Source organism: Xiphophorus couchianus, chromosome 12, assembly GCF_001444195.1.
Source record: "Xiphophorus couchianus chromosome 12, X_couchianus-1.0, whole genome shotgun sequence".
NCBI classification, from domain to species: Eukaryota; Metazoa; Chordata; class Actinopteri; order Cyprinodontiformes; family Poeciliidae; genus Xiphophorus; species Xiphophorus couchianus.
Window position 1 is genome coordinate 31,293,799 of NC_040239.1, and position 13,991 is coordinate 31,307,789.

At 38.8% G+C, this 13,991-nt stretch overlaps 1 protein-coding gene across 1 annotated transcript in view; it reads right to left on the reverse strand.

Moving 5' to 3' along the window:
• The window catches only part of LOC114154699 (multiple epidermal growth factor-like domains protein 9), a 38,604-nt gene that overhangs the window by 15,490 nt on the left and 9,123 nt on the right, over positions 1 to 13,991 (reverse strand). Inside the window, exon 3 of the mRNA XM_028034030.1 lies at positions 1,802 to 1,941. Coding sequence (XP_027889831.1) covers positions 1,802 to 1,941 — 140 coding nt within the window. The remainder of the gene's footprint in view (positions 1 to 1,801; positions 1,942 to 13,991) is intronic.

A 13,991-nucleotide genomic window follows, 5' to 3' on the forward strand; every position in this document is an offset into this window, starting at 1 on the left:
TTGACAGGAAAGCCGAGGGTCAGAGGAGGGTGGGGTGTCTGTTCGGCCAGACTCGATGTCCTCTCAGCGTGGCTCTCAGGGAGCATTCCAGTCTGGAGCCTCAAAACAACCCTGCAGGGCTTCTTCAGCCTCCTGTGACCACTTTCTCACAGTCCTCTTACTTACAGGTCATGTCTGAACACGGTTTGTATTCCGAGCAGAGAAGATTTTGCTTTAGAGGTGTAAAAATCCTTCATATTAGCATAACACAAATCCAATGTCTTGTTTTGTCTGGTAATGTGCAATTCAAGTATATAGAGTTCTACCCTAACCCTTATGTTAAATAACACTGATCACTGGATGAGGAGATGAGGATATGTTGTCACACCACTCAGTTTTTCTTACACTTACTGACCATGAGGCTTTGCTGTAAAAGACATAACTGAAAAGGACATCTTGGTGAAATGTCTTCTATTTATGCTACCTTGATATTGTTTCATATTTAAATAAACAGGTGTGGACCACTAAACACAGTGTGTACACTTCTGACAGCATGCATGTCAAAGAGAAATGGACAGTATATGAGGATCTTTGAGGCTTTGATGGCTCAATACAAAATCCATTAACCAATACTGTTATCACATAATCTGACTTTTTTAGACAGAAAAAGAAGAAACTTCAGCCTATTTTTACTGACTACATAAAACCCAAAACGATGCACTGACGTTTGTGGCTCTAATGAGAAGAAATGTGCAACAGTCCAAGGGGTGTGAATACTTTTGCAACACCACAACTCTAATGTATATATCTGTCTTGTCCCCCAGTAGTCCCTCCCAAACTCCATTTAAAGCCAGAAACTGGGAAGTAAATCCTGTAATTACCTTGGAGCTGTGGGTTAGCTGCTGGTGGAAAAAACGTCTGTGGCTTTATCTTGGGTGTTGCTGTTCTTATACTTGTTCTAGCTTTAAACATATTTAGGCCAGGGAATATCCATTTTTATGTTCAAAGGTCCAAATTGGATTTCTGGATAAGGTCAAAGGACAATTAGCGAGGAGAAAATTCCATTTAGTTCATTTGCTTCCATCTTACAAGAAACAGAAATGACATAACTTAGACAATATCAACTTAGTTACTTTTCATGTCTCACGTCTTTCCTTTACACACATGAATAAACAAAATAAACAAACTGAAGCGCTGAGACCAGACCAGCTGAGGTAAACCTGACAGCTAATCTGAGACAGTTAGAATACACAGCACTGCCTGTCTGCAATCAGCTGCCACAGCAAACTCACTATTTTCATGTATTCCTCTGCACAGGGAGGACTTAGCAGGAAAAGCTGACCTTTCAGGCTGACCTTTTAACCTCTCTTTGTTGACATGTCCTGCTGCTATTTCTGCTCTGACATTTATATTTTTGAAAATTGTACGTTTGTGGAATTAAACCCACATGTAAGCACATTCTACAACATTCCATGGCTTACATGTGTAATTCAACACATAGCAGACAGATGTCTGATCTGGATGGGGATCAGACTCCCAACAAAGGCTCTGCTGATATACTGATCTAATCAGGTGCTGCTAAAATGTTTGTTCAGATTCCTCAGGTTTAGTTTATTTTTAAAGCAGGCCCTGTAGATCTGCATTGTACAGCTCGGTGTTGTTTGATTGTATATTTGATTCTATCCAGAGGTTCTCACACTGATGAAACACACACTGATGTTTCTACACTGAAACCTAAAAAAAAATAAAAATAGCCGTTCTGCCTCATTCACTAGAAAATACAAGCAATCCGGAGAAGCAAAGTCTTTCCCTCCTAACTCACCAGACTGTGGGTGGCAGTAGTTGGTGTGGTTGTTGCATTGGCAGAGCCGGCAGCCAGTGTTGCTGAAGTGGAAGAAACCTGGGTGGCACTCATCACACTTGGGCCCGTACACTCCCGTCTTACACGTGCAGGTCCCTGAGCTGGAAGGAAGAACCGCAGAAAAACAAACCCGTCAATAAACATGGACAACAGAACCAAAGCAACAACAGCCATCCTGAGGTTTGGGTGTTAGCGCTGCTGCTTCAGAGTCTGAAACACAGCTGAAGCAGACACACATGCCTTCCCTGCTGACTCCAATCCTAAAACTGGTCCAAAGATCACGTTGTATCCACCCTGTTGCTGCTTTAAAGTTGCAGTATGTCACTTTTATAAAAACAATATATTTTTTACATATTTGTTAAAAATGTCATAATATTGTGACAGTATGAAATGAGACAGAAAATGTGTGGAAAACAATAAATCAAGCTCTTCTACTACTCTCCCAGTGTTAGCTAGAAACAACCAATCAGAGCCAGGAGGAGAGTCTTAGCGCTGTCAGTCATGCAGTCCATTTGCATGCCGCTGATGCCCCTCCCCCTTCCTCTCTGCTCCCACTGCGGCTTATCTCTGTCAGCAGAGCCTGTCATTAATGCTAAGGCTAGTTAACCTTTGCACTTATGACAACAGATAAACCGTTTTCCTATAAAAGTAAGTTGTTTCTTGACATTAGCACACTGAGCACTGAGTACATGAGATGATTGACAGCACTAAGCTCCTCCTCCTGGCTCTGATTGGTTGTTTTTGGTTGGGAATGGTGCAGTGCTTCATATAAGCAATAAAAGTTCAGGATGGAGGTGGAGGAGATCCATCAGATTATCTGTCTCAAACTGTCACATCAAATATACAAAAAAACATTTTGTATAAAAGTTACATACTGCAGCTTTAAGCATTTATCAGCTGATCACATGCTGATCAGTGGAGCTCTGTGTAGGAGGGAGCAGCCCTGATTGTTATCAGACAGTCATTTCTACGCAGCTGAGAATTCTTCAGGTCTCAGATTGTGCATGTAATTTTATGCCTATGTGGATCTGTGGCGGAGCAGAGGAAATGATGCTGAGTCAGAAAAGTGCAGATATTTTTAGTGTAACCACTGGGAGCGATGGCTACACTAAACACTGACTCTAATGAGGAGAAAGCAGTTAGTGAAAGAAAAACACGTTCTCACAGCTCACTACAGCCTGCTGCTGCACATTTAAATTCCTGTTGGGATGTTTCCATTTTACAATACAGGAGGAATTCATCCTTTTGTTTTTTTACCTTCCTTTCTTTATCAGCAATGCAAATTGAGCTGGTGAGGCCAGGAAACTGAGCAAACAGAGGCGTGGTATTTAAATGATACTTCCCAGATTTGTCAACGGCAGACTGAACGGGAGTTGAAGAGTATGAGGATTTCAGCAGCCGTTGATAAATGACACCCACTGTGTGTTTGTTTTTAGATAGCAGTCAGAGACACAGAGTCCTGCAGGCAAACAGATCCACGCTGCAGCAGCTATGATGACATGCAGCAGGAACTCTTGAGTCAGATGTGGGTCAGATCCGGTCAAACCACTTATGCCACAGCAGGTTCCTTATTTTGTTCTTCCCAACTGGAAACTTGAAAAAGGCAACTTCAGTGCCTAAAGATAAATGCCATCACCTAGGCAACAGGTGTTCTTTCTTGATGACTTTTCATTCCCAATTATGTCATTTTGACTCTTTAATAGACAAACAAAGGATCCTGGGTTGTTTTAGTTGTTTTGGGGTTGGATTTATTGATTCTAGTTTCATTATTGTTCTGTGTTCCTGTGTCTCTTTCTTTGATTAGATCAGATTTGTTTCTGTTTTAGCTCCTACATTTAGTTTTTGTGTCTAGTTATTCTTTGTAACTAATTAATTGTAAGTTTAATTATGTTAGACTTATTTCCTAGTCCTCTCTCTCTCTTCAGTGCATCAGTAGTATTATATAATGTTGTAACTGTGTGAAACTGCCCTCCGACGCCCAGGTAAGGTAATTTCCTAGGAAGAATGCAAGACGCTACAAGCCCAGACAATGGGCTCAGAAACATAACCAGGGCACAATGACTTCCAAACAACTGGGGTAAATCCAAAGTGACAGGGAGCACTTTCCAGAAGCGTGTGTGTGGGTCTTCACATAAGGAGGCCTTTGTTAAAACAACAACACTTAATGCAAATAAGGAGGCCGGGGGCGGAGCTAAATTCAGCGATGCCGAAGACCAGGAGGTCAGCAGTCCTTGTTTTCCTGGCCACACACACACACACGCTGGAAAAAACTAAATATTCATTTGCTGAATCATGACCCTAATACAGACTCAGAGCATCGAGCTGCAACATGAAGGATAAAAACAGATGCACACATGTACTTTTTATATATTTATTTAACATAAATCAAAATCCTAAATACCAAGCAACATAACTAAGAAATAAAAATCAGAAAGTGGAAGAATACAGACATCACCCAGAACCTCAAAGAGAGCCCAGACACAGGCCCTGTTCCCCAGCTAAATCTGCATGTCTTTGTGAACTGTGAACTTTGTAAACGTCTGTAGCTCCAGACGCTGGACCTAACCTCTAACTTAAATTTACCATAACACACCTTCCATGTTCAGTCAAAATATATACATTTTCATTTTACTCCATCCAGCCTGAACAGAAAAGGGTAGAGATGAACTGAGCCAAGGGACGCTGAGCTGCTCTGAACAGGAAGCAGCCTGTCCTTAACAGAAGCTCCACATCTAATAACCTATTGACTGCCGTTCAAAAACACAGTCTTTGGTGTGGATGTTGCTTCTGCACTAAGAAGAGTTCGAGTTAGCTGTTTCCAGAATCAAGAGGTCTTTTAAAAATGAATTCAGAGGACGTTCAAAAGTCATGAAACATGTAGAATTTGGAAATGTTGACAGCCTTTTGAAACAGGTAAACACTTTCTACAGAACATACACATAGACTGATATACTGTAGTTGTTAATAATAACCATGACAGTCATGCAAGGCACGAATATAAAATGCTAAAGAAAAGTCAACTCAATGATGCTTTTGTCTTTGTTGCCCATGTTTATCACCTGCTCTCTGACTCGCGCAGTGTAACGTCGCCTTAGCACCTAAAATAATAATAATATTAAAAAAACAGATTTTTTGGCAACATTATTCTAAAAGAAAAGTTGAAACTGGATGAAACTGGTATTGGTAGGTTTATGTTTTACTAAAACTGAATGCTAGGAAATTGGCCAAAAATCTTGGATTTGTGCAACACCCACTGGTCACTAAGCTAACAGACTCCCACAATGGTAATAGATTACAGCTCACACATAATAAAGACAAAATGTAGGTGAGAGCCAACTGGGAGTCGACTGAGAACCACGTTTGACATTCTTTGTTTGGTCTGAATCAATCTAGATGAGCCTTCACACCTTCAGGAATGTTTTTGCTTTTTCTGATTTAGCTAACTCACAATACTCTGTAAACTAGTGGTTAGACACTTCAGAAGAAGGAGAATGTATTGATCAGTATGGGGAAACCCGACACATGTCACGTGATACTAATAGCCACTTTCTTAAAGTAAAACCCACAGGGGCAGTTCCTTTTAAACATGTCTATAATCATTACACAAACAACAAGATGGAGAGATTCAGAAATTCCAATGCAAGATTTTACCAAAACAGTTAAATTAAAGTAAAAAAAAAAAACAAAACAAAAAAACAACAACAAAACAGATAGTGTTTCTGCATTGTGAACTTCCAGATCACCTGAAGTCTCAGGTCAGAAGGGCAGACAGTATATGGCTCCAATAACTTCACACAATGCTGACACAAAATGAGTTTCCTGGTTTTAGTGGCCACTATGCTGGACAAACCCCTTCTGAAAGATTTCGATGTGGACTCTAAATCATTATAATCCAGCTATGTTTGCTGTAAAGAATACAAGTCCCAAATGAATATGTAGTTATACCTAGAGATCAAATCTGTCCATTTCACTCCACCCTGGTCCTCCACATGCCCTACTTCCCTCTGTCAGGGATCTGCAGCCACACACAATATAAATAATCCCCTCTGAAGAATAAATGGGAATTAAAATCACAAAACAACATCGTCGAACTTTGAGCCCATAAGCCATTCTAAGTAGAGCTGCGTTCTGTGCGGAATGTGGAAGTTGGTTTGGTCCAAGGTTTAATAGGATGAATCCAGTTAAATCCTGATTTATACCAGTCCACCCAAACCAACTGGAGAGCTGATGGACATTATCTGCCTTTTAGTGGCTGGACTATAGGAGTTTAATAGATTTTGACTCCTAACCAGGCCAGCTGGTTTTAAGGACTTGTTTATTGCTTTCATTGGTTTCATTGGCACATGGTGATTTTTTATGACAAAATGTGGCAATGGAATTTATGACACTTTCTTATGTACTTCTTTTTTTCCCAAAGAAAGAGTCTGGGAGTTGATGCATGGACACCATGAACAAAGTCTGCATGTCCTTCATGCAAAAAAGGAAAAGAGACCCTAATTATGATCACATTCACAAAACAAAGGTGTGAGCAGCACATACATGAGGACCTGCCTACTGACTCTGATTGGTTGTTACTGACCGGGAGGCGGGAGCAGTGTATTTTTGCAGATGGCAGTAGAACCACTGGGAGCGGCCAGAATAAGATCATTATTTGTCTTATTTTTTTACTGTAAGAACATTGTGACAATTTTAACAAATAAGTAAAATATGTGTTTTTCTTACAGTTATCTAGTGCAACTTTAAGATGTGATGCAGGAAAAGATCCCAGATGGCCAACAGCATCTGATTTCTGAGTTTATAACCAACAATCCTGAATTATCTCTTTTCAACCTCTTATATCAACAACAACAAATAAGAAAAGGATTAAATGAATAAAGGCCTTTTACAAATTACATCATCATTTCTTTCTAATAAGCCTTCACCTTACAAGCAGAAACCATTTCCATTTGGACTCATTAGGAAGTCAGCCTGCCATCAGCCACATGGCTGCAGAAGAAGACTGGGATGAAGCCAGAGGCCCCCAGAGGGCCCGGTAATCCCCCTGATAATTTGTGCCCTCTTGACCGCCAGGAGGGGGGGAAGAGGGGGCGTTATTATTGTTTTGAGTGATTTCACTGTACCGTGTTGGCGCAGCTGCTGCGTGCAAGATCTGCACATTAAGTAGGTCAGTATTACAGGGGCGACAAAGCTTAACCCCATTCTGCTGCTGCTGCTGCTGCTGCTGCTGCTGCTTCCCTGTTGGCTGCTGCATGTGTGGCTCCAGAACATCCAACATCCTCACTGCAGCATTGGGGGAGAGGGGGGGGTCAAGGGAAACCAACCAGTGCACTACCCTGTGCTGTTTCTGATGAATTCATGGGCCAGCAGCTAGATCCTGAAAGGGCGTGTCGGATGGGCCCGTCTCCCAGCAGACTGTCTTGGCTCAGATCAGCCTCATTCTGAGCCAAGACAGCCTGGACACGCTCAGCTACCTACACAAAGAGCCAGTTCTGAGGTCAAAGGTCAAGAACGTTCTTCGTCAAGCAGTTAAAAAGGAATCCAGATGCTGTACTTTGTTTAACTTACTGGTACTTTGTTTTACTTTGTTTGTGTTGAGAACACAAACAAAGGTGATTGCCAGGTTAATCACAACCTATCCTGTAAAATCAGGTAGAAAAGAAACTTAAATACTGATACTTATATAGAAAATTGAAAGGTTAAAACTCACTGTGTCCTTAAGAACATTGAAGATGAAGATGAAGCCGAGTCAAATCTGAATAAAACTTAATGCATCAAAAATGATTTATACCTTCCTCAATAATCAGTGGTGATCTATTTAACTATGTTACAGCATCAAACCCTTCTAATAATTACCTACCATCTTTTTGTACATCCCTTCTGGTATTTTGATGATTTATCTTTGGGGATGAGCTGCAAGTCTTTGAGGCTGGAAGGCCTGCTTGCCATCACCCTAATCTTGAGCTCCCTCCACAGATTCTCAGTCAGACGGAGGTTGGTACTCTGGCTGAGCCACTCGAAAATGTTCATATTACCCCCAGTGTTAAGACACATGCTGATCAAATGAAAAAATACTTTAACCCTCAGAATAATTCAGGGTTTGAAGCAGCCATTTTCAGACAAGAAATATATTAGTTTGTTTGCTGTGTCTGTCTGCCTTAGTGATAAGCTTCATTCTAATGGAAATGCCAAAACGTCACCAAAATCTTCTTCAATTATCCAGATTATTATAGTTTACAAGATGAAACGAGCAGTAACATCATGATGCAGGTCAGAGTTTTCTATCAGAAGCTACAGAGATGAAAACCATTTAACGAACTGGATGAAACCTAGAGACATGTCAGAGACATACACTAGCTGTGTAACCATTGTCCTTATAACTGCACAATTTGACAATTCAAAAATAAATTTGCTTAATTTAAACGCTGCAAATTATAAAAAAACTAACTTTCTACAAAAACTTTGATGCTAGGATGAGGTGGTTTTTTGACCATATCAAAATTGGTTTATTTTGCAATACTGCATTGGAACAACTTTTTTCCTCATGATCAACAACCAGATGTTGCTAGTGGTGCAAACCACGAAGAAGATGACAACAGGAAGTATCTGGAGAATTATGGCGCAACATATTTTTTAATGATTATTGCGAAAACAAACTTACTCACGTATGATTTAAATTGCATTTCTTATTTAATGAAAATGTCGCAATTGTGAAATTGACAGAAATAGACAGGATTTTGCACACATTGGTAATGAAAATGTAGCCACTATCTCTGCTGCTCCCAATCTCCCAGTGTTTACTTTTTGCTTTAATTTACCCTTCAATTTCCTTTTTTCCCTTTTCTTTTAAAACCTCATAATCAATAATGTTCTACATCTGAAGCACATCAAGCCTTGAAGATACCAAATAAGGTTGGAGCTCACCAGTCATCTGCAGTCTGATGTCTACATTAAGTTTGCACAATAACTAGTCAGTTCTGTGTCTTATTTGCAATTTCTAGAAATATACAAAAATACTGACAATTACTTGAAAATGAGGAAGCATCTTCTCTCACTTTGTCATATTAATCATATTAGCTTTTCATTAATATCAGTACAACAAGTTTCCATTGCTTATAAATGGAGTTTTATCAAATTAGGTGACACAGAAAGTGAAAAAGCCACATAGATAATCAATATTCATTCCAGATTCAGATTTTTCCATCCTCTATGATATGACACAGACAGTGCAGCTGACCTCAATAAACAGCTCAAACAACGCTATGACAGATACACATCGACAAAAACATCTAACCACTGTACGTACATCCCATGATCGGCAGACCTTCTGCAGGCATAATGTGAGGGAGAGGGGAACATCTCTCAGGGCCTGCTGGGAAAACTGAACAGCATCATAATAAGAAGTGTCACCAGGCGTCTCCAGAGCTGCGAACCCTGAAGGAATGTCTGGGTTCCAGGGAAGTTCAGCCCAGAATTCCAGGGTTGGATGGTCGTGTCTGGAAGGATCTGGCAGCAACAAATGAACACTAGTTCCAGTGCAGCCAGTGCAGTGCACCATTCCTGACTCTGACAGAGTCCACACACCCGGTGGTCTTCTATTTCTGCCTTACACTATAAAATAAGGCAAACATTTAGCATCTTTTGTTCCAGGGGAAACCGGACAGAAGGTCAGAAGCATTTACAATCCTTTGCTTGAAAACAGAAGTTTATTAAGACATTGGACCAGATATTATCCAACACATGGAAAAGCTGCTAGTAGACAACACAAAGAGTTCTATTTGATTATTGGCTGGTTGTGAAGAGTTCATGTAACTCTTCATAGAACTCACTAATGAGCAGAATAAACCGTTCATTAGTCAAGACATCACAGTGAGCTCACAAGTGTTATACATGTCAATTCCTTCCTTCCATCCATCCATCCATCCATCCATCCATCCATCCATCCATCTCTAGCAATAGAGAAAGACTCTTATCCTGGAAAAGACCAAGGGTGTCAAACTCCAGTCATTGATTTGCTGGACACCAGGGTTGGTGTCTTGCAACTTTAAGATGTGCCCTTGGACGAGCACACCAGAATCCAATGGCTGAGTTAGTATGCAGTTAAGTACTTCAATGACCTGATTGTTTTAGTGGGGAATGTTGAAGACGAGACACATCGAAAAGTTGTAGGATGGCAATCCTCAAGGACAGGAGTTGGACACTTGTGCTCTAAAGGGTCTTTATCTGTCCCAGGGTCTCCGCCCAGTGATAAATGCTACAGGGCTTCAAAGGAAGGGGCCTGTGTAAGACCAGTGGCTCCGCATTGTGGCTGGTCTGAAACTCTAAGACTCTTAATCTTTTCCTATCCATTCACACACCTAGATAAAGGTCATGAAGACAACGATGCTCTTCCATGTGAACCATGTACTGATTGAAGAAAACTCAAAGTTAATTATTTAATTTTATTATTTTTATTTATTATTTTTCAAATAATATTTGAAGGTAAAATTTTATTATTTTACCTTCAAATTAAGGTATGCCACAGAGATATATTAAGGTATACAAAGTATACCATACAGCATTTTCTTCATTGTTCTAGTTCACACCACATAACCAGCTGAGCAAAGGTCGCAGCAGTATGAGTATCACGCTGATGGAAGGTGAGTTAATCTACAACCCTGAGCCTTAAAGAGGACTCAGCACTTTTTCTGTACAGACTGACGTGTGTTTACTAATTTCATGCAGCTGAACACTAACATTCAGTCGTTTCTTTTACCAGCTTGTTGTAATGTTATTGGAATGTTATCTACAATGTATGTAGCAAGAAGGTATTGGTAGCAGAAACCAACAGTTTCCCTTCTTGAGTTTTACAGAAGAAGCTCTGTGAACTCTGGCATTACAATCAGTCCTGTTACATAATGCTGCCTCCCATAAAGGTTGTGTTTGCTTCTTTAAAGAGAAACACAACAAAATAGTTCAGACTTCAAGCTTCTTGATCTTACTTTGCATCTGGTCTTCTTCTGACCAATCCAGATTCTCCAACTGTAGGTTTATTTTAGAAATGTGTCACCATGTGACATTTTGGTTCCATGATTGCTGAAGTTCTGCAGATTTTTCTAAATCTTGATTAACCTAGTCCTGCATGGGCATGTATTTTCCGCTACTCTTTTAAACAGAGGGCCTTCCTAATTCAAGAGATTTTCAATATCATATAACTGTGGCTGTTGCTTTTGAGTTGACCTGGTAGGCAAGATATGAAGTTTGAGACACTGCAAAAATGAAAACTGAGTGCTTACAAAACAATACATGTATTATTTTTAAAACATTCCTCATGAACGCAGTATAGTTAGTAAAATTGGCATTATCCAGACCGAAATGAGCAGGCCTGAATGTGGCACTTTAAAACCATAGAAAGACAAAACATTAAAAATGGACATTTCAGAGTTTTCACACAAAGCTCATCTTTGTTTTAAATGAAAACCTTTATGTAGTCAAACAACTTTCTCACATTGCCAGCATTTAAAGAGATAACCCTGCTTCACACTAATCGGATTAATTGTGATGACTCAATTATTTAAATAATCAACTAATTTAGTAATTGATTAATCGCTAGCTGAAGACTACAGACTCAAAATATGGTCATATGCTTGAAGAACAACATATTCAGAGAAGTAATTAACCCAAAACTGTACAAAAATAGGTACATTTTGCATTTAGGATAAAAAAATACCTTTATGTCTGTAAATATGTTCTGCTCAGAGCTGCTTAACTAGCATAGTTTTACTCAGTGTTGTTTAAAGTACTGAAATCTCAGAGTCAAGTAAAAGTACAAGTACCTCTCCAAAATATAACTTTGGTAAAAGTCGAAGTCACTGACTGAAATGTTACTTGAGTTAAAGTCTTAAAGTATCTGAAACTTCTTGTACTTAAGTATGGAAATTACTGTAAAAATGGATGTACTCAAGTAATGTAATGAAAAGTACAAGTAAAAAGTAAAACAAAGCAAATGCAGTTTGAATGACATTTTTTATATTTTGGTAAACTTGTCAAATACACTTAAAATAATGTACCCAACCAAGTGCAGGCAAAATTAAACCTGCTAATAGATATACCTGCAGGCATCATTTAGTTAAGAAAATTAGGTGCTTTACCTATAGCACAAGGTTAACTTAACCTGCTTTACAACTGAACCAGCTTCTTAGTAAACCCTCCAGGACAGAAAATACAAAGTTTTTGTAAGTCTTAAGTTTTCCCTTCAAGTAAGGTCAGTGCTGAAAATGAGAAAAATAAATAGTACAGAAAATGCGGCCAACATGAAGAAAAAGAGCTGTTACGATTACTCTACTTCACAAATCAGTGAATCAGTCAATGCTACAGTCAGTAGGTGGTGCACACAACTGGTCATTATGCAAAAGAAAAAAAGAATTGGGAGGGAAATGCAGCTTATTGGCATCTGTAAACCTGGTTTTGAACTTGCATGCCTTTCCTATATTCGTTAAATTTAGTCTAAATTGCTATCGCTATGGCTTCTGTCCCCCTTGAACAGAGGAGTCTAGGTAGCCTGCTACAGTCAACATTAGGCCTAAGCTAAATACACCACGTGTGGAACTGAAACAATGCCAAACAAAGTTAATTTATGGTCAACGTTTCACAATACAGTAGTGTCTAGTGACCAAGCTATAGTTACTGAAACAGGAGGATTATAACCATTTCATAAGAAGTTACCTCGATGTGTTTCTTCAAGTTGGACGGGGAGTTTTTGTAAGATAGAATTTCCATGTGACTGCTACTGATTGCGAGACTTGCTTTGTGTTTAATGGGAGAAGTGAAACAGGTGTATCCTAATTAAAAGTAAAGAAATCAAGAAATGGCAAAAAATGTGGAATGAAGATAAGAAAGGAAGAAGATTATATGAAGTACAAAAGTCAGTTCAAATTCGAAGCATTAATGAAAGAAACAGAAGAGAAGAAATAATAATTAGTAGATTAAGAGTAGGTCATACCTACTTAAATGACATGCTTTATACAATAGGGAGGAAAAATAATGATAAATGTGAGATGTGGAGTGAAAGAAAATGTAGAACACGTATTGATGAAATGTAAGTCAAATGAACTCGAAAGGGAAGAATTAAAGAGAATAGTTAGAAATATGGGGCATGAATGGAATCTTAAAGGTATATTAGGAAATGAAGGAAACATAACAGATATTCACAAATTAAGGAAAGCATTGTTTATTTATCTTAAGAATACAAAATTAAAAAATAGAATTTAATAGATGTGAAGTAATGCTTCTACACACTCATGTACAGTAGGTGGCGGTATGCACCTTAAAGTTGCTTGTGATCCGCCATAATAGAAAAGAAGAAGAAGAAGGTGTATCCTATTGGTGGTGATGAACAAGCCCAGACAAGCAGGCTACGGACTTTGTTCGGTAGCCTGCTTGCTACTTGCTAATCAGTAGGTGGGATCAAAACACTTTGTTTCTCTCTCTCGCTTTTTGTAACGAGTAACTAAACCACACATTGAAAATGTATCGGAGTAAAAGTACGCAATTAAGTTCGGAAATATAGTGAAGTAAAAGTGAAAGTCATCAAAAATTTTCATACTCCAGGAAAGTATGAAGTACTCCAAAATATACTTAAGTAAAGTAGTGAAGTATTTTTACTTCGTTACTATACAACACTGGTTTTACTTTTACCTGGTTCAAATTCAGTGAACAAAACTCCTATTAAGCACCTTTTGGTAACCAGTTGTGAATAGGATTCAATGTTACTGTATTTTAGGCAATAAGATGTTTATGTTCTTATTTTAAAAAGATGAATTAAATTAGTTCTTCATTTGCATCTTTTAATTTGCTTAGAATAGAATAGAATAGAATAGAATAGAACATACTTTGATTTGTTATGGACTCAAAAGGGTTTTTATTGGGATTGTAGCAGCTGCCCAAACAAACAATAAATACACGTACAGTACATATAAACGTAAACACAAGAGTTTAAAAACAACAACGAAACACCAAAAAGTATTTCTAATAAAATAAGCTTAACGGGTGAAATGAAAAATTTGCAGAATGTGCCAACTTTTTATTTGATTGATTAATCAAGAGACTAACTAATTACTAGCTGCAGTCCTTTTTCATGCTAACCCTCTGTGAGATACAACATATTTAATCTGAC